The sequence below is a fragment of the Dromiciops gliroides genome, chromosome 2 (assembly GCF_019393635.1).
Source record: "Dromiciops gliroides isolate mDroGli1 chromosome 2, mDroGli1.pri, whole genome shotgun sequence".
Taxonomy (NCBI): Eukaryota; Metazoa; Chordata; class Mammalia; order Microbiotheria; family Microbiotheriidae; genus Dromiciops; species Dromiciops gliroides.
In genome coordinates this window covers 288106318-288125595 of record NC_057862.1, presented here as the reverse complement: position 1 = coordinate 288125595, position 19278 = coordinate 288106318, and the positions used below count along the sequence as shown (strand labels likewise).

The 19278-nt window shown below is 41.6% G+C and overlaps 1 protein-coding gene across 3 annotated transcripts; it reads right to left on the bottom strand.

The window, feature by feature from the left end:
• Positions 1–834: 834 nt before the first annotated feature.
• Positions 835–17580, bottom strand: TMEM179 (transmembrane protein 179). Of its 3 annotated transcripts, none has more exons than XM_043982282.1 (5): positions 17425–17580; positions 16754–16996; positions 9199–9336; positions 8034–8112; positions 835–4419 (listed from the first exon to the last, which is right to left on the bottom strand). In XM_043982282.1, exons 2-5 carry the CDS (start codon positions 16921–16923, stop codon positions 4240–4242), a joined length of 567 nt encoding a protein of 188 aa, XP_043838217.1. In that variant the 5' UTR covers positions 16924–16996; positions 17425–17580; the 3' UTR covers positions 835–4239. The 3 variants fall into 3 exon arrangements, with proteins under 3 accessions (XP_043838217.1, XP_043838216.1, XP_043838215.1); XM_043982281.1 differs by having other exon boundaries at positions 17390–17540; XM_043982280.1 differs by lacking the exon at positions 17425–17580 and having other exon boundaries at positions 16754–17383.
• Between the last annotated feature and the right edge of the window lie 1698 nt (positions 17581–19278).

The following is a 19278-nucleotide window of genomic DNA, read 5'->3' as shown; positions in this document are numbered from 1 at the left end:
AATATTATTCCTGAAAACCTTTTTTTCTGTACTCAGGGACTATACTGGATCCCAAATATCACAAAATCACAGAATCTCAGATTTGTTCTCCAAACAAGAGCTCCTTTTTCAACCAACCTGACAAATGGACATCCAGATAAGTGATCCATAGGGAGAGTGGACTGCCCACTCTCCCATCGATCAAAAGGGGAAAAATTGAGAGAATTGAGGGAATTAGGACAGCAAGTGGTTAACCATGGGCATTGAGTGAACCACACTGACTCTATCTTGTGACTCAATTCTGGGGCTAGCTCAGTTCTCTTTCTATTCAGTTATGGGTTTAATCCAGTTTCTGTCTTGTGAGAAAACATAATTGCATTGTTTGAACCTAGCCCTGCCTGGTGGGAAACTGGACCACCTCTACCTGTTACTTAGAAACCCTTTAGTTAGTTAATTAATGAGTTGGGATGTCCAGAAACCCAGTTAGATTCAAAGACTGATGCAAGGAGTTTTCTCTCAATTGTACATCTCAAGCAATTCATATGTCTTGTCTGAAAACTGGCCCCATACTGATCAATCAGTTATTGTTTCCATGTTCGTTTGATTGTTTACAGACACTTTGGGGGAGTGGGACACCTCTTTTTCTGAGTTCAGGAAATTGCACCTGTCCACTCTCCCCCTCCCAACTTGGAAAGTCCCTAATCTTTCCTCCGATTAGAAATCAGATTTAAAAAAAAAAGAAATCAGATTACCTAAAATTATCTTGTTTCCTTTTAATTAATTGGCTTATTTGAGTAATTTTTAATGCATAAAAGTGTATTTCCATGTGTAACCTATATCAGATTGCTTGCTGTCTTAAAGAGGGGGATAGTGAAGGGAGGGAGGGAGGAAAATTTGGAACTCAAAATCTTTCCCACAAAATGAATGTTGAAAATTATCTTTACATGTAATTGGGAAAAAATAAAATACTATTAAGTGGGGGGTCTATTTTCCCCTGTATTTGGGGACCAGGGCTAAGCTGAGGTGGTCTGGTCCCAGTTTGTTGGGCAATTGGCATGCACTGCTTAATGAATCAATATGATCAGAAGATGGGACCTTTGTTAGGTCAGTGATTTCATCTTTCACATGCCACACTGCTAAGGCTTCTCTTTTCCATGCTGAACATCCCTAGTTTCTTCATATGGAATGGCCAAAAAGGCCTTCCCCCTCCTGGATACCCCTTTCTCAGTATAACAATAATAATTATTAATATTAATATAATTATTGTTCATATTAGTATCATAATTAATCATAATTAATAACTAGTGTTTATATAACACCTGAAGGTATGCAAGATGTTTTATGAATATTACTTGATCCACATAACAACCCTGTGAGACGATACTATTAACATCCCTATTTTACAAATGAGGAAACTGAGGCATATAGAAGTTAAGTGACTTGCCCAGAATCACACAGCTAGTGAGCATCTAAGGCCAGATTTGAACCCAGGTCTATCCTGAATACAAATCCACATTCTATCGACCATGTCACATTATCAATCATCTTCCTATGCTGTGGTATCCAGAACTGAACACAGTATGCCAGATGGGGACTGACCAGGTGCTAAATAATATCTTTTTTTAATGGCTGTGTGATTTGGGTCCTCAAAGGCCCATGGGCCCCTCACTGTTCTAATGGCTCTCCTTTGGATGAGAGATAATTCCACATGACTATTATCTCCCCTTATATCAGATCCATGATGAGACCTGATCTAGGGCAGACAGCTCTAAGGTCTGCTGCTACAGGGTTTGGAGGCTACTCCAAGACCTCAGACCCTATGGTGGTCACAAAGCCAAAGATTTCTAGAATTTGGAATGAGAAAGGACCTGAGAGATCAGTGAGTGCAACTCCTCATTTTATCTATAAGCAAACTGAGGCTCAGGGAGAATAAGGGACTTGCCTGGGGCATGAAGGTATAACCACTCACCCAGTTGTGAAACTTCCTGAGTTCCTAAGACATTCAAAGACATGAAAACTCAGTAGCCCAAAGAAAGGGTTACTGCGGTATCTGTCGGGAGTCCCCTCCTGGCTAGGAAATGCCAAAGCATCTGAACATTAACTGAAATGCCTGCCACACATCCAGATGTTTTGCCTGCATGGTGCCAAATACAGGGATGCTGGGCCTTCGTGATGACCATTATCCAGATGTTTCTACTTGGGGAATTGAAGCAGCAATCCTGGGAAATTAAAGGGAGCAGCTGAAGAAAAAGGGAACATTGGTGATGATAAGGTTGGGGACGGTTTGGGGTCTGACTTCTGTGGGTTGATGCCCAGCCCAGTCTCGGCTCCCCAGGAATCATGTAAGACACTGACATGATTTCTGGTCAAAGGAGTGAGATCTGGGGCTAGCCTCAGACTCTGAAAAAAGGAAATACTGAGGTCAAAATAGGGAGTAAGAGAGAGGCTTTGTGACTAGCCCAGTTAATTGGGTATATAAGATTTAGTAACAGAAGAGATGACCTCGTCCAGCTCCTTAATTTTACAGAGGAGGAAACTAAAGATGAGAGGAAAGGATGATTTGCCCAAGGTCACAGTCAAATAAGGATCAGGTTGGAACCCAGGTCTTCTGACTCTAGGTTGAACACTCTGTTAAATGACATGGCCTCGATGATCCCTTTTATCTGAGTCTGAGACAAAATCTACATCCACAGATGGGAGAAGATGTCAATTGCAAATAAGACTCACTTTCTAAATGGGGCTGTTGGCTGGGTTGGTCAAGTCATGCTCACAGGGGATAGGGAGATAGGAGGTAGCTATTCATCATTGTTCAAAGGATAATGGGTTTAGAGCCAAGAAGGGGCCACCAAGTCCACATATTTCACTAATGAGGAAAGTGAGACCCAAAGGGGTTAAGGTACTTTTCCAGTGTCACACAGCTATTAAAGGTTTAAGGCAGGATCTGAACCCAGGTTTTCATGATTTCAAAGCTAATGTTCTATATACCATACCATGCTGCCTCCAGGTACTGAACAACTTATATTCAGTAGTGAAAACTGTCCTTGGGGTGTTGAGTGGAAAGTTGCTGCAAAAATGACTTGGGTCCACTTGGCATATTACAAGGCAATTTTAAACACCAAATAAGGTAAGCTTTAAGTTAAGCAATTGGACTAAACAGTTAATAAGTCAAATCAAATCTTACTAATTCAGACCTACTCCTTAATAGGTGCTCAAGAAATATTTTTTGATTGAACTGACAAAAAAGATTAGAAACTACTTCAAAATGGGGTCTGTGCCCTATCTTTGTATCCACAGCCCCTAGAATTATGTCATATACATTCTTCAAGGATCTGTAATTTTGGGGGGTGAGAATTCACCCCCTCCCACCACCACCACACCACAGAGTATTACTCATCCATAACTTGGTAGAGAACTTGTAACCTGTTGCCAAAGACCCAGAGACACTAAATGGCTTGCCCTGGGTCACACGACTAATTATTGTGAGAGGCATTATTTAAACCCAGGAGTTTGGGCTTCTGATTCAGTATTATACCAGGTTGCCTGTCTTGCACAAAGTAGGTGCTTCTTAAACATCTCAGGGATTAAAGTTCAAATTTACATTAATTCAAGCGGTGAATATGTTATTCTCAAGCAGAAAAAAAGTGATTACAAATTTACTGCTAAAATGTTCTCCAAGCAGAAATCACCTCAGTGACATCAACCACATTGATCCTGCTGATGTGAAAGGAAATGTGAAGCGAAACTGATTTGTCTAAGTCCTTTTAAAATTATTTGTTCCTGAAAGCAGTTTAAACATGCCTCTTCCAATCTTGTTCATCAATTTACTTCACAAACCCTTTCTTGAGAGGCCACTCAAAATTCAACATTAGCCCCGTTAAACAGTGAGCAAAAATTAGCTACCCATGCCACATTAATTGCTGAGTCTATACTGTAGCTAAAACACTGGCACCATTTGGCTAGATGGGCACTGCCAGGACAAGAGAAAATGACAAAACAGCTGGGGGAGGGAAAGCCTTGAAAGTAGGGCTAGGGAGGACATAGAATAAATAGCCTCTCAATGCTACGTGGGACAGACCAGCAGACATTTCAGGTGGACACAGGTGACTTTAAACCAGACCTAATTACAGTCCCAAAGAGCAATGCCTTTGCTTCAGCAAGCACTACCAGGGAAAGGCCAGGCCAGGGGTTCTGGGGCACAAAGGGGAATGGGAGGAGGGATGGGATATTGCAGGGAAGGGGGGAAGGAGGGTGGCCCTGGAGTTAGATCATGCCACTCTTCTCATCTTGAAAAAAGGTCCTCGACGAGGCTCGGCCCAACAGCAGCTCTTTCTCGTGGATGAGGTTCTCCAGCAGGTCCTCCTGCCGGTAGTTGTGGTAAACCTTCAGGAAGGCCAAGATGGTGATGCCCAGCCAGGCCAGCCAGGCAGCCCAGAGACCAAACTAGGACAGAAGGATAGAGTGGAAGGGTCTGAGGGGGGTACAAGGGAAGGCATCATCTCCCTAGGGTTGGGGCTTAGGAGTCAATAGTTCCAAGTATTGGGAAGCGTGTTCAGTAAAGAGGAGGTGCAGAGAGAAAGGAAGGTTGGCACTTGGGCGATCAGTTCATCTGCTGAGTCAATTCGGAGCTTTATGGTGTTCCTGGGCCACTGGCACGAGCAAGAGAAAAACACAGAGTCCCTCTGCCCTGGGCAAATCTCCAGTTTCATTAGTGCTCAAACAGAGACTGGATGATGGCAGGATGTAAGCTCCCTGAGGGCAGGGACTGTTTGTTTTTGTCGGTACACCTAGTGGCTAATGAAGTGTCTTGCCCATAGTAGGTACTTATTAAATGTTTATTGAATTGAATTCAATAACTACTTGTCAGGGATTATCATGTATGTGTTAGCCTAGATGCTCTCTGAAGTCTGCTCTAAAATTCTATGATTTGATGACCTGAGAGAGAAATAAACCAAAGACAATCAGGTACTGAACCTTGGTTCAGTCAAGTAGGAATTCAGGGAGGGTGATAACCCTGGAGGTCAGGATAATCAGGGAGGACTTCATGGGGGAGGTGGGCCCAGGTCAGTAACATCTTCTCCATCCTCCAGTTGTTCCATCGAAAAATGAGGCAAGGAATCCCTGCCTTGCTTACCTCATGGGGTGTTTATGAGGAATAGGTGAGCAAATGAATGGGAAAGCATTTTGAAAAGTAAAAATAATGATTCAAAAATAATCATAATAACAGTAATAAATGATAATAATATATAACTCTTTCTATAGTGCTTTAAGATTTACAAAGTATTACCCTGTGAGGTAGGTGATAAAAGTATGATTGTCCCCATTTTACAGGCAGGAAAGCAGAGTCTCAGAAAGGTTAAGTTGATTCGCCCAATATCACACAGCTGGTGTCTGGCAGGGTCAAGAAATAACCCCAGGTTTCCTGAATGAGGATTTTGCCACTCAACCATTCTTCATCCCATGACAGATTGACTATCATTGTTTATTATTATTTTCCAATTTAGCAATCAACATGAACCAAATAAAGCACATAGCTTCCCCCTCTGTACTCTGTGAGCCCCGGCAGAATCTAGCCCGATGGGTATAGGAGCCCAAAGTCTTCTTGCGATCCCCTCCCAGCCTTGATGTCTGTGGCTCTATCTCACCTTCAGGGGCAATGGGGTTTTTCAAGAAAGGGCCATCCCCCAACACAAACCACTACTCCTTTAGATGGTGAGCTTTCTGAGGGCAGGAGCTGTCTTTTGCCTTTTTGTATTCCCAGCACTTAGCCTAATGCCTGACACAAAATAGAAGCTTAAGAAATGTTCGTTAATTGATTGTCTTAACCCCAGCCAAAATCAAAAGACCAATGGGAGCAGCCTCTTATATTCCCTGGAAGGATGCATCTCTTGTTTCTGAATCCAGGGGAAATTATGAAAATACTTTGATGACAACTAGCAGTATCTGGGCCCCCTTCGCTGCCTGCCTTTTATACACACATCAGCATCAGGGGATCCTTATAAGGATAAGGACACAATCTGTGACTCCCTTGGGATAGTGTGGTCTTTGGTCCCCTCCACACACTTCCCCTTCCTGAGGACGGACAACCAGACAATCTCCTCATTTTACTGACGAGAAAAAAGACTCAGAGAGGGCGATCAGCTTGCTCAATGTCACACAGCATTTGAGCATCAAAGCCAGGAGCAGAACCGAGGTCTGACTTCCAGTGCAAAGTTCTCTCTGCTATGGCCAGCCTGCCTAGTGAGGGCTTAGCCAAACTAAGTCAGCTTCACTTCAGCACTAAGGAATGTGGAAAGCTAACTGTCCTCCAGTGGCTTGGATGACTGGAATCTCTTGTTTTTCAGACTTTGGGGGAAGCAATCAATCAAGAAGAAGAAACAATTTTGTGAGCTTCAAGAAGGAAAAGTCTGACTAAGAGTCTGCTGTGCTCAGGAGTGGGGGACAAACTAAAGCTGGTACATGTTAGACAGCATTTGCATAAAAATCTCTTTAATATTTATTTGGAGGGTCTTATGAAAAAAGTTTATTTTTACATAAATACAATTGTTATTTCTACCACATTCTTTTAAAAATATTTCCTCTATCATTGAAATAAGTACCATGGGGGAGAGGAAAGGGCACTGGATTAAGAGTCAGAAGACATGAATTCAAATCCCAGCTCCACCATTTTACTGCCTGTGTGACTTTGGGCAAGTCACTTAACCCTATTTGTTTCAGTTTCCTCATGAGCTGGAGAAAGAAATGGCAAACCACTCCAGTATCTTTACCAAGAAAACCACAAATGGGGTCATGAAGAGTTGGATACAACTGGAAAAAAAAACAACTAAATTTCTCTTTAAAATTCTGTGAAGTAGGCAGTACACATGTTCTCATCTACTTCTGATAAAGAAGAACCAAAGTAACTTGCTTAGGGGCACAAATCAAGGCAGCAGCAGGGGAACTTGGTCTCAACCTCAGGACCTCCTGAATCAGAGCCAGTGCTCTCTACATTAGAATTACAAAACTCAAGCTGGAGAGGACCTCAGAGGCTGTCTAGTCCAAACTTCTCATTTCACAGCTGAGGAAACAGAGGACCAGGGAGGTCGTGACTTGCCCCAAGTCCCATGGACAGTAAGCATCAGAGAGGTGGTATATGAATCGGGTTCTCTGACTCCAAAGTCACTATCCTTGGCCCACTGTACCTCACTTCCTCACAACAAGCACAATTGCCAAGGTCTCTCTCTCCTAACTCTCAGTGCTCCTTACCAGCCTGTAACGGTCTGAAAGGATGTCTAGTGTAGGAGGGTTCTGGCTTTTTCTGCTCAGCCCCAGGGACACTGGAGCTAAGAATAAAGGGAGAAAGTTACAGGGAGGAAGACACTGACTCACTACAAGGGAGAATTTGGTAAAACAAACAAACAAACAAAAATCCAACTGTCTAAAAAGTGGAATGGTCTATCTCAGGATAGAATGAGTTAATGACTTCTCTGGGCCTTGGTTTTCTTATGTGCAAAATGGTAGCACTGGATTAAATGATCCCTAGGGTCCCCTCTACTTCTAGACCCATGATGCATGATCCCAGCTAGATGGTGCAATGGATAGAGCTCTGATCCTGGAGCCAGGAAAACCTGAGTTCAAATCCAGCGTCGAGCACTTACCAGATATGTGACCCTGGGTGTATCACTTAACATCTGTATACCTCGGTTTCCTAAACTATAAAATGGGGACAATAATGGCACCTACTTCCCAGGGTGGTTATAAGGATCGAATGAGATAATAGTTATAAAGCAATTGGCACAGTACCTGGAACATAGTAGGGACCTAATAAATGTTGATACCCTTCCTTATGGTCTCCTTACAACTAGATATAACCCAGCAGAGTCTGAATATCCATTTATCAGAGATATTGTAGAGAAGGTCCTTTCTCATGCAGAAATGGACCAAATACTCTCTAAATTCCCTTCTAGGTCTGTAGAATGGGCCACAGGGCCAAGGTCAGCAGGCCTCCCCCTCATCCCCAGAATGGTCCTCCTTAACAGCTAACAGCATTCCTCACCCCATCTCACAATCACTCCTACCTGGGCAAGAGAAAACTGGTCATAGAAGGCTGAGTTTTCAGGGTTCAAATCCAAGTCCATATTCTGAAGCTCTTCACAGCTAAAAGAGCAAAGAGATGGGGACAGAAAGTTATTTCCCAAAATTCCCCTCTACCACCAAAGGGAGCAGTCTCACTTCAAACGATTTCCTTCAGTGGTGAAAAACCTCTGAGAAGAAAGCAATGTAAATGCAAAGAAGAAAGCAAATCCTAGGCTTTGATGCAGCTCCTTCTAACAAACCTGATGTGGTCTCCTCCCAGGACTTAGAAGAAATCAGATACTTCCAGTTCCAAGGACTTTTGGTGAAAAGGAGTCCCACAAATGTTTTGTAATTCAATTGGAAAAAAGCTAGATAGTCTACTGCAAGAAGCCATCCAGGCCCAACACCCCCTTCCAACTTCATTTTACAGATGAGGAAATGGAGGTCCTCACCCAGGTAACCCATGTCAGTTGCCTTTTGATCTAATTCCTTACCCCTCCCCTTAAAGTCCTCCCTCATTTCCTGCTCCAGCCTTAGGTGTCCCAGAACCCATCCAGGACTGCCAATGGGTAAGAATGAACCCCACCACAGGGATGCCCAGTCCTCTTGCCTTAGCCTAAGATGCTGGTTGCTCATGTACCTCGGATGATATGGGAGTCAACAACTCCATTCCTTCTGATGAAATAGAAGACCACCCATCCTTTACCACCTGCCCTCCCACTGCCTCAGAAAATCCTCCAGACCTTAGCAATTGCCCTGTCTCTATAGCCCACAGACACCCAGTTCTATCATCTGGCCTCCTTATGGAAGCCAAGAACATCTGGACCTTGCCATGTACAATGCCCATCATTGTATCCTTCTGGATCTTTCTATCCATGCTGTAGCCACACTTTCTTTAAATGTTGTCTCTCCCAATAAGAATATGAGTTCTCTGAGAGAAGAGACTAGCTTGCTTTTTCTATTTGTATCTCCAGAGTTTAGCACAATGCATGGAACAGAGTTTGCAATTAGTAAGATCCTTTTTTTCATCCATTCATTTGAACATAGAGCTTTCTTGAACTTGACTTCCTTTCATCCTCAAACACACACACACACACACACACACACACACACACACACACACACACCTTCTGCCCTGGGTACAGGGAGCAGAACACAAGCACATACCTGTTGGGCATGCTTCCTTTCTCTGTGATGGCATCACACCACATGTCAAATCCCACACTGATGATAGTACAGGCGATGAAGACAACAAAGAGGATGAAGATATTAAGCATCAAGGCTGCAAAGGATTCAAGGCAGGTCCTGTAGAGAGGAGAGCAAAGAAATGGAGCTCAGAAACAGCCAACCCGTGGCATCTGCAAGCTCTCTGGGAGTCCAGAACCCACTGCCCTCCATCCTGGCAGCTTCTCTTCAGAACCCCACATAGCTGCCTAATCCAGACCAAGCAGATCTAATTCCATCTTCATTTAGATGTATTTTGTAAATGACTAGTTGGGACATTAAATTGCCAACAGTAGATAAGATGGATGAAGAGTCACACATGAACCTATCTTCATTAACCTCAGGGAAGGAAATCCTAACTGTATAAATGATAGCTCTCATTTTGATGATTTTCTAAGGCTTACAACAGTCTTTCTTTACAATAAACCATAAGGGTAGGGAACCCCCTTTGTATTCCCCAGTTTAGTACAATGCCTGGCACAAAGGAGTTGCTTAATATTGGTTGATTGATTATTAATTATTATTTTGCAGATAAAGAAACTGAAGACTAGAAAAGTAAATGATTTACCCAGGGACTCTAAGTCAATTCTAAGGAAGAGCATGAAATCCTTAAGGCAGGATATGAAAAGACCTGCTGGGAAAACTGTAGAGTAATTTGAAAGAAATTAGGATTAGACCAACATTTTATAAATTACATGCCACAAGAAGCTCAAAATGCTTATGGTACCCAATTGTTATGAGTCAAACCATTAAAAAAAAAGGAAAGGAAAGTAAACCAAATCAGAAACTTTTTTACAACTATGACATGGGAAAAGATTCTAACCAAATATGGGACAGAAGTGACCACAAAGGATAAAAAAGATCATTTCAATCATTTTCAAGAATTCTTGACTTTAGGTCATCATCATTTTGTTGTTCAGTCATTTCAGTCGTGTCTGATTCTTCATGACTTCCATTTGGGATTTTCTTGGCAAAGAGTGGTCTGTCATTTCCTTCTCCAGCTCATTTTGCAGATGAGAAAACTGAGGCAAAGAGTGTTTCTTAAATGGCTTACCCAAGATTACATGGGTAGGAAGTGTCTGAGGTCATATTTGAACTCAGGTCTTCCTGATTCCAGGCCTGGCACTCTATCCACTGACCACCTAGCTGCTCTCCTCAACATTAATCCACATCATAATTTGTATCATGATTATTGAACAACTAAATTGGAGGTAATACTGATACTCTAGAAAGAGGAATCATCCCACTATGTACCCAGGCCTAGAAATATGTGTGCAGAGCTTCCCCAGATGAAACACACACACACCCTACCTTGGAGAAGCACCTCAGCTGAGAGGCAAGAAACTACCCTCCCCTCAGAGAATCAGCCAAGTTGAATAGTTGGATCACAGGGCCACAGTGTTTTCTTTTCAACATGAACACAGAACCACACATTATTAGGGTTGGAGGGGCAGGTCCAACTAAAGGCAATACCATGTACTTAGATCACTGAATTTAAAGAGAATCTTCTTTTGAATCTTTCCTCTGCCTCTTTGAAAAAATCCAATCTGCGAAACTAGGGGGAGAGGGGAGAATACATGATTTGGATCTCTTCTAGCTCTAATTCTAGGACTCTACAGACCTGCATTTCATCTGCAAGGAAACATAATAATATTTCTATTCCAGAGCTCACTAGATTCAATTCAACACCTATTATGAGCTAAGTGCTATGCTCATGAGGTGGTAGTGATGACAAAAATAAAATTAAACAGTCCCTGATCTCAAGGATTCAACTGGGGGTGAGGAGGAAGGAGAACATTAGCATAGACAAACAAATACAAAATAGAAGAAAAAAAGATCAATAAAATTGACTAAATGAAAAAAATCACAAATAATTAAATTCAACAAATAAGTGCTCAGTGAACCCTAGAACATAAAATCCTTAGGAAAGAACCCCATATTTGACATGACCATCTAGAAAAAAATCATAAATTAATTTGGAAAAAAATAGTTGTAGACAAACATTTTACAAATTACATACTGGAATATAAGTTCTATATGGATATGGTACTTGATTTTTGCAGGTATTTGCAGGCTTCTAAGTCAGTAGCTATTGATGTCATATTTTTGGAATCAACATGGTCCAAGATTTTTTTACATTACTTTCATATTTATAGCTTCTTTATATATGTAGCAATCCTTTTTTAAAAAAGCAAACTAGTCTGGCATGAATTTTGACAAAGCTAATTATTTTTTTCAATGAAAATCTGTGTTCTCTCCATTCCACATCACCCAACAAACACATTAGGAAAAAACACTTTTTATAAACATATATAGTCAAGCGAAACAAATTTCTACATTGGCTAAGTCCAAAAATAAAAGTCTCAGTTTGTACTCTGAGTTCATCACCTCTCTGTCAGGAGATGAGTTGAATCTCATCAGTCTTCTGAAATTATGATAGGGTCATTGTGTTGAGCAAAGTTCCTAAGTCTTTCAAAGGTACTTGTTTTACAATATTGTTATAATTGTTTAAATTATTCTCTTGATTTTGCTCACTTTACTCTGCATCAGTTCATACAAATCTTCCTAGGTTTCTGTGAAACTAGTCCCTTTGTCTTTTTCTATACTATTCCATCATATTCATGTGCCAAAACTTCTCTACCTAAACTGTTAAACTGTTGTCCTAGTTAGCTTTCCCCAAAAGGGGACAGGATGACAAAAAATAAAACTGTAATCATCAACAAATATTAGACATGTTCTATGTAGTTTTTACCACAATGCCCAAAATTATGTTATATCTTAAGAAAAAGGAAAAATGATTATCAATTTAAGAAAAATTTATGAATTAATTGCCCATGTGAAGTCAGACCAACAAATAAAGCAATGATTGAAATAAGTACCAAAGTAGAAGAAAAAATAAAGATAAAAAGAGCTTATGGGCAATTAGAACAGTTCAAATCTGACTTACTTAAATCAGTTCTTCTTTCTTTCTTTCCTTCTTTCTTTCTTTCTTTCTTTCCTTCCTTCTTTCTTTCTTTCTTTCTTTCTTTCTTTCTTTCTTTCTTTCTTTCTTTCTTTCTTTCTTTCTTTCTTTCTTTCTTTCCTTCTTTCTTTTTTTTGCAGGGCAATGAAGGTTAAGTGATTTGCCCAGGATCACACAGCTAGTAAGTGTCAAGTGTCTGAGGTCAAATTTGAACTCAGGTCCTCCTGATTATAGGACTGGTACTTTATCCACTACGCCACCTAGCTGCCCCCTCAAATAAGTTCTTGATGGTGAAAAAAGATAAATGAAAAGACATTAACTTTGTCACCATTTCTTACAAAAATTTAACCAGTATGTGGCAACCACCACAACAAAGAGGCCAAAAGAGCCCAGAAAAATACTTCAGCCAATCAACACTTGAACTCCTTGCTAAGTAGAAAGACCACTGATATCAGTTTAGAATTTAAGCTGATTTATAAAATATTACAAAGGAGGATAGTAAAAGATCACAAACAATATCAATTCACAAAACAGTAAACAGTGGTGGGAACAAGTGGGAGAGGGGACAAGTCTGCAAAAACCTAGGCATGAAAAAATAAAATAAAATAAACTTGGCATTGAGATCCATCTAAGCCATACTATTAAGAGACAGTTTATAAATGAAACCAGGGGCAGCTAGGGGGCGCAGTGGATAGAGCACCAGCCCTGGAGTCAGGAGGACCTGAGTACCTGCCCCCTCCATAATTATAAATGAATTCCCAATAAGCAGAAGTGAAAATGACGCCTCAGAAAATAAAATCACGAAGAACATCTGTAGCACTCTGACAGAAAAATTCCATCCTGGAGGCAAAACAATTTTGAAAGCATTAGAAGGTTGTTTTGAAGTTGTCTGAAAGAGGGAAATTTATGAACCATATTCTTACCAAGATAAAGAAAATTGAAAGGTAATCAATAATTATCAAATCATATGACCACTCTCTCATCTCTGTAAACTCTTTATAAGAATGACTTACACATGCATTGAGGGTATCCTTAATGAAAAATGAGACTAGAATAATCAGACATTCCCACAAAAAGTTCTTCTGTAGCAGGCTACATGTTAAGGCACATGATTAAAAGACACAGTGAACACAAGATCTTCCTGTGGTTGTTGATTCCAAAAAACACATTTGGCTTTGTAGAACAAAATGCAGCCTTTAAATCTCTCCCTCTAAGAAGGAGACTTATGCTTCTATTAAAATTACACCTTAGGGGCAGCTAGGTAGCACAGTGGATAGAGTACCAGCCTTGGAGTCAGGAGGACCTGAGTTCAAATCCGGCCTCAGACATTTGACACTAGCTATGTGACCCTGGGCAAGTCACTTAACTCCAATTGCCTCACCAAATAAATAAATAAATTTTTAAAAATAAAAAATAAAATGTCTTGAAAGATGCCGCCACAGAGCTATAACTTTATTCAGTAATCATTGGGCTATAAATATGAGTGAAGCACAAAACAAGGAGACGAATGCTTACCGAAATTATTTCTTTCTGTCATAAAAGATGCCCTGAGTAAATCCCAAAATAAAAAAGAGTCTTGGTAGAGAATGCAACCCTCCAGATGCTTCTATCTGTACATAATATTTTAACAATTGCATCAAGCCCTAGAATACTCAGGACTTCTTTAACCAGATCCATGGCTACTCAAAAACCATTGGCCTACCAATTCAAACAAGAAAAACCAAATGGATGAAGAATGCCATACAGTTAGGTGAGAGAACAGTTCATTGAATTAGGACATCAGTACTTGTATCTTGGGCACAAACTTCAGATAAACAATGAACTTGTCCCAGAACTGAATAAAAGGGAAAAGGTAACCTAGATTGTATGAAATATTGCTCAAACTTCTGCCTCACACAAAAGTAGTCCTTTTTAACACCAACATTCTTCCAGTATACAGTATATAGGGTGCCATAGAATGCCATGATTTCCAAAGAATACAATCAAAGGTGACCCATAGTGCATGTAAGTAGGCTTAGCTTATTACCAGCAATGATTTGAAAGCAAAGAACAGCCAGAAAAGATTTTATCCTGGAAATTATGATCAGAAAAGAAGGTGGTACTGTTTTGTAGCAATAAGCAGAGATGACAAATTGATAATCCATGAGCTGCACTGGTTACCATAAATTTTTTTTTAAGTGAGGCAATTGGGGTTAAGTGACTTGCCCAGGGTCACACAGCTAGTAAGTGTGTGTTAAGTGTCTGAGGCCGGATTTGAACTCAGGTACTCCTGACTCCAGGGCCGGTGCTCTATCCACTGCGCCACCTAGCTGCCCCGCCATAAAATTTTAAATGCAGTTGAGGAAAGCTTCCAATTCATTAAGTAGATCCTTTAACAAAGATATATTGGAAAACCTAGGCATGAATGACAAAGGGTGAGAAGAATGGGTGAACTGCAATCTGTTGCATAGGAAGGAAGATCCATATTGATGAGCTCCTGGATACATTAAATTATTGAAATATTACAGTATTAAAATATAAGCCTTGGGGGCAGCTAGGTGGCATAGTGTATAGAGCACTGGCCCTGGATTCAGGAGGACCTGAGTTCAAATCCGGCCTCAGACACTTGACACTAGCTGTGTGACCCTGGGCAAGTCACTTAACCCTCATTGCCCCACCCAAAATATATGTGTGTGTGTGTGTGTGTGTGTGTGTGTGTGATGTATAGATGTATACACACACATACACACACACACACACACACATATATATATATATCTTGTCTTTATTAAACAGGATCTCATAGGCTAGGAACACAATGAGTGCTCAGAAAATGTATACTAATTAACTGATTCAAAATTAATAAATATTTATTAAGCACCTACTATGTTCGGGGCCTTTGATCAGAGCTCAGAATAAAAAGATGAAAAATGAAAAAAATTCCCTTCCCTCCAGGAACTTATAATAATAAGTTATAATAATAATAACTTATAATAAGGAGAACATGATGGGTACCTTCCTATTAATATCAATAATAACATACTTCAAAGACTAGTGATATCATTAGGGTAGGCTATTCCTATACCAACACAGATGCCAACCCCTCCACACCATATCAGATAGGCTTCTTAAGTTATGTTTATCTTGAGGATAAGGAATTTATCTTAGGAAGGCAAACCCTCTGTGGATAAGCCCCTTGAAAAGGAAAGAAATTTTGTAGGGCTTCCCTGACTTCCTCCTCAGACCTTAGGACCTTTCTAAACAGTAGAGAGCCTCATCAGATTTGGGGAGGGGAAACAACAAAAAGAAAGAATGCCATTCCTGAGAACTAACATAGGTCTACAACCTTCTAAATATGTACAGAAAGGTTTTAAAAATTAAATTGAACATCCAAATGTTTGACTACACAGTGTGCCCAAACACCTGAGAGGGTTTTAAATATCCATATATCTGTATTGCACAGATGGGGAAGTTAAGTGGATACAGTGGAGAGAGTATTAGAACCTGAAGTCAGGAACACCTGAGTTCAAATCCTACCTCAGACACTTCCTACCTGTGTGGCCCTAAGCAAGTCACTTAACCTCTCATTTTCCTCCTGTGTAAAATGGGGGTAATAATAGCCTCTACCTCACAATTGCATCAAGCCCTAGAATATACAGGACTTCAACCAGATCCATGGCTACTCAAAACCTTAAAAGGCTAAATAAATTCTAGCTATTATGAGATCTAAGTATTTTCTCACGTTATCTCCAGCTGGGTGAAGGAAGGAGTGTAATCAGTATTATGCCTATTTTGCTGACAGAGAAACTGAGACTCAATGAGGTCAAGGAGCTAATGTCAAATGGCTAATTAATCAAGTGGCTAATAGATGCATTGACTCAAATGCCAGCTACCTAGATTAATGACTGATTTTTCCCATCCAGAATGAAAGAAATTTGTTTGTAGGAGAATGAGGTGAAAAAAAGGCTTTTGTCTCCTCTCCTCACTCAGGCCTCAACCTGGCCCTTTCCCCCCTCACTCTGTACCAAGTCTCTCCATCAAACAATAAGACTATGGGAGAAGTGTCCATGGTACTAACGGGAATATTCTCTAGGCCAGAGTCAAGCTTGGAGAGATGACTAGGCAATATTTGCACCGGGAAGGAGGAAATTTGCCTGGGGCAGGAGGAGTCAGAGGGGTCAGATCTTTGGACGGTGGATAGAAAAATAGTGTTTGTAGAGGAGGATGTCTATTTGAAGGGATTGGGGAAGGATAGAGTTCAATAATGATGGGGACAGCTTGTTTGCATTGCGATGATTTTTGCTTGGGAGTGGAGACAGTTTCCACAGGAAGGGGATGTTTTCCGGTGGAACTGTTGGAAGAAGGCTGTTTACAGGGGGCTGCGTGGAGGGATCTGGGAGAGGGTGGCTTTTTACATTTGGGCGGGGATTGTTTACAGGTGAGGGAGATCGTTGCCTATGGGGCCCAGAGGAGAGAGTTGCGCCCTAGGGCCATAGCTCTTAGCCCCAAGCAGGTTAGGCTGGGGCCAGGGGCCGCGTGGGAGCCGCCACTACTTACTCGTCGAATCCCTTGCACAGGAGATAGAGCGACCGCCAGGCTAACCCGATGGCCACAGACAGGGAGAGAAGGGCAGCGAGCAGAGAGTAGTGGCAGGCAGCGGGCGAGCCCCATTCCTGCACAGTGAAGCGCTGGTGCTCCTGCACGGTCAGATTGGTGTTCAGCCACATACCCTCAGTGAAGAGCAAGCAGCGGCCGTGGAAGTCATGGCAGTTCTCAGTCAGTGGCACCACCACGATGAAGCTAAACAGGAAGGCAAGGAAGTAACAGGAGCCCTGGGCGAAGACTAATTTGTTTTTCCCCATGGTCGGGCCTGGGCTCAGGAGCCCCGGAGGGGGAGAAGAGATGGAGGAGGGGAGATGAAGAGGAATGAAAGGAGGAGGAAACGAAGGGGGGTAGTAAGAGATAAAAGAAAAGAGATGGATGTGAAAATTCTGAGCGGCAAGAGAAAAAGACAGAAAGGAAGGGAGAAGAAAGGGGAAAAGAAGGGGATGGGGAAAAAAGAACAAAGACGAGGAAGAAGAGGTAAAAACAAAACAAAAAAGAAATGCAGGAGAAGCGGGTAGAGGAGGACTGGGAGAAAGAGAGAAGGATGCAGAGGAAGAAGAGGAGGTGGGGGCAGTGGGCAGTAAAGACCTGGAAATCCGCAGTGAAGGGCGGTAGTCTCTCACCGTTGGTGCAGGATCTGGGGCTGGGACTGCAGTCTAGGGGTGGGGGAGCCGAGGAGGATGCGCAGTGGGATCTTGTCCAGGCCACGGCCTCCTCCCCCAGGCCCCTTCTGGATGTTCTTCCCACCCTACAACAGGCGCTTGCGCACTTCCTTTGTACTGCGGAGTTTTCAGGACGGTGGACAGCTCCCAGAGGGTTGTAGATGCGTTGGCCCTGGTAAGAGAGCAATAGGGAAGGGGGAAGTCAAGGATCTAGGGATGAGGGATTATGTATGGAGATGCAGTCAGAAATTCAAATTCTTAGTCCAGTTTTTGATCATTAGATTCTAGTCAATTAGACTTGTGGCAAAGTAATGGGGGTAATGGATGAAAATATGACCTCCACCTCAAAGATCCACCAGGGTGACCAAATCTCAGACCTCACTATCAACTTGAAATTACTACACCTCCAAGATTCTGAAGTCTGAATATTTCCACTCTGGCCATGGTCTCCTGCCTGCCAATTCTCCTTATTCCTTATTCTTCTCCTATCTTTTGCCCTCATCCCATTCAGTCCCAGTCAGTTAACCCAGTTCTAAACTTACTTTCCTTCTTACCCAGTCTTAACCACTTAAGTACTCCTGTCCTTGAATCTCTTGGACCTGAATCCTTCTACCTCTTACTCCTTGTAAACCTTCAATATTTAGTACCTCCTACCATCCAACTACTCTAATCCTCCTCCTCCTCCTCAGGCATCTAATGCTACTGGGGGGGGGGGGGCGGGGCGGGGAAGACAGGAAATTATTAACTGGATCCATTACAGATTCATGTCATTTAACCTCAGCTATGACCTCACAAATGCACAGTAATCTTTTTTATTCACTTCTGAATGAGTACCTTTCATACTCCACATACTTATTGTTCGAAATCTTCTCTCTCCTCAAATCTCTAACTCAACCCCTATCCTCTTCTCACAGAAAATGGCCATACGTCTAACTTTAATGAGAAAATTAAGACTATCTGTTGTAAACTATCATGTCTCTCCTCCTTCATTCCTCTATACCTCAATGTCCTTTACCCATTCTCTTCTTCCTTATGGCCTCCAAAATTCTCCTTGCTAAAGCTAACACCTATTCCTGTACCTTCCATCCCATTCTTTTCAGCCTCCTCAACAGCACCAATTAATTCTTCTCTCTTACACCCAAAATTTCTCCTTCTTTGGGGCAGCTAGCTGGTGCAGTGGATAGAGCAGTGGACCTGGAGTCAGGAGGACCTGAGTTCAAATCTGACCTCAGACACTTAACACTTACTAGCTGTGTGACCCTGGGCAAGTCACTTAACCCCAATTGCCTCACCAAAAAAAAAAAATTCTCCTTCTTTGTAATGACATTCTCCTCAGCCTATAAATCAGTGCTTTGATACACCACCTCCGGCTGGACAGAGAGGGAATTTTGTCATGGAGTACTGGTACAAGTCACACTTACTAAGAAGCCCTAGGAAATCTGGTTGGTGGTTTGTTCCTAATGGGATTAATGTTTGTATTGTAGATAATGTTTGTGCTTAGATAATCTAAAATAAAGTCTTCATGCATTTGATTAGTAAAGTTTAGTTGCTGACACTGCAAAATTTAAGTATGATTCATGTTTCCATCACAGTAATTAGCATATGTTACAGTAAAATGGTTTTTCATATGTATCATGGTTTACACTACATGGGTTACTACAAGGAAGAATCACAGAATCAATGTCTTAGAACACTCATGAAATCTAGATTCTCTAAGCTGAAAGGGACCTAAAAGAGCATCTAGAAAAGCCATGTCAGAACAGAAGAACCCTCTAAAACCTGATTATGTTCCTCTGGCCACTGCCTCCATCCAAG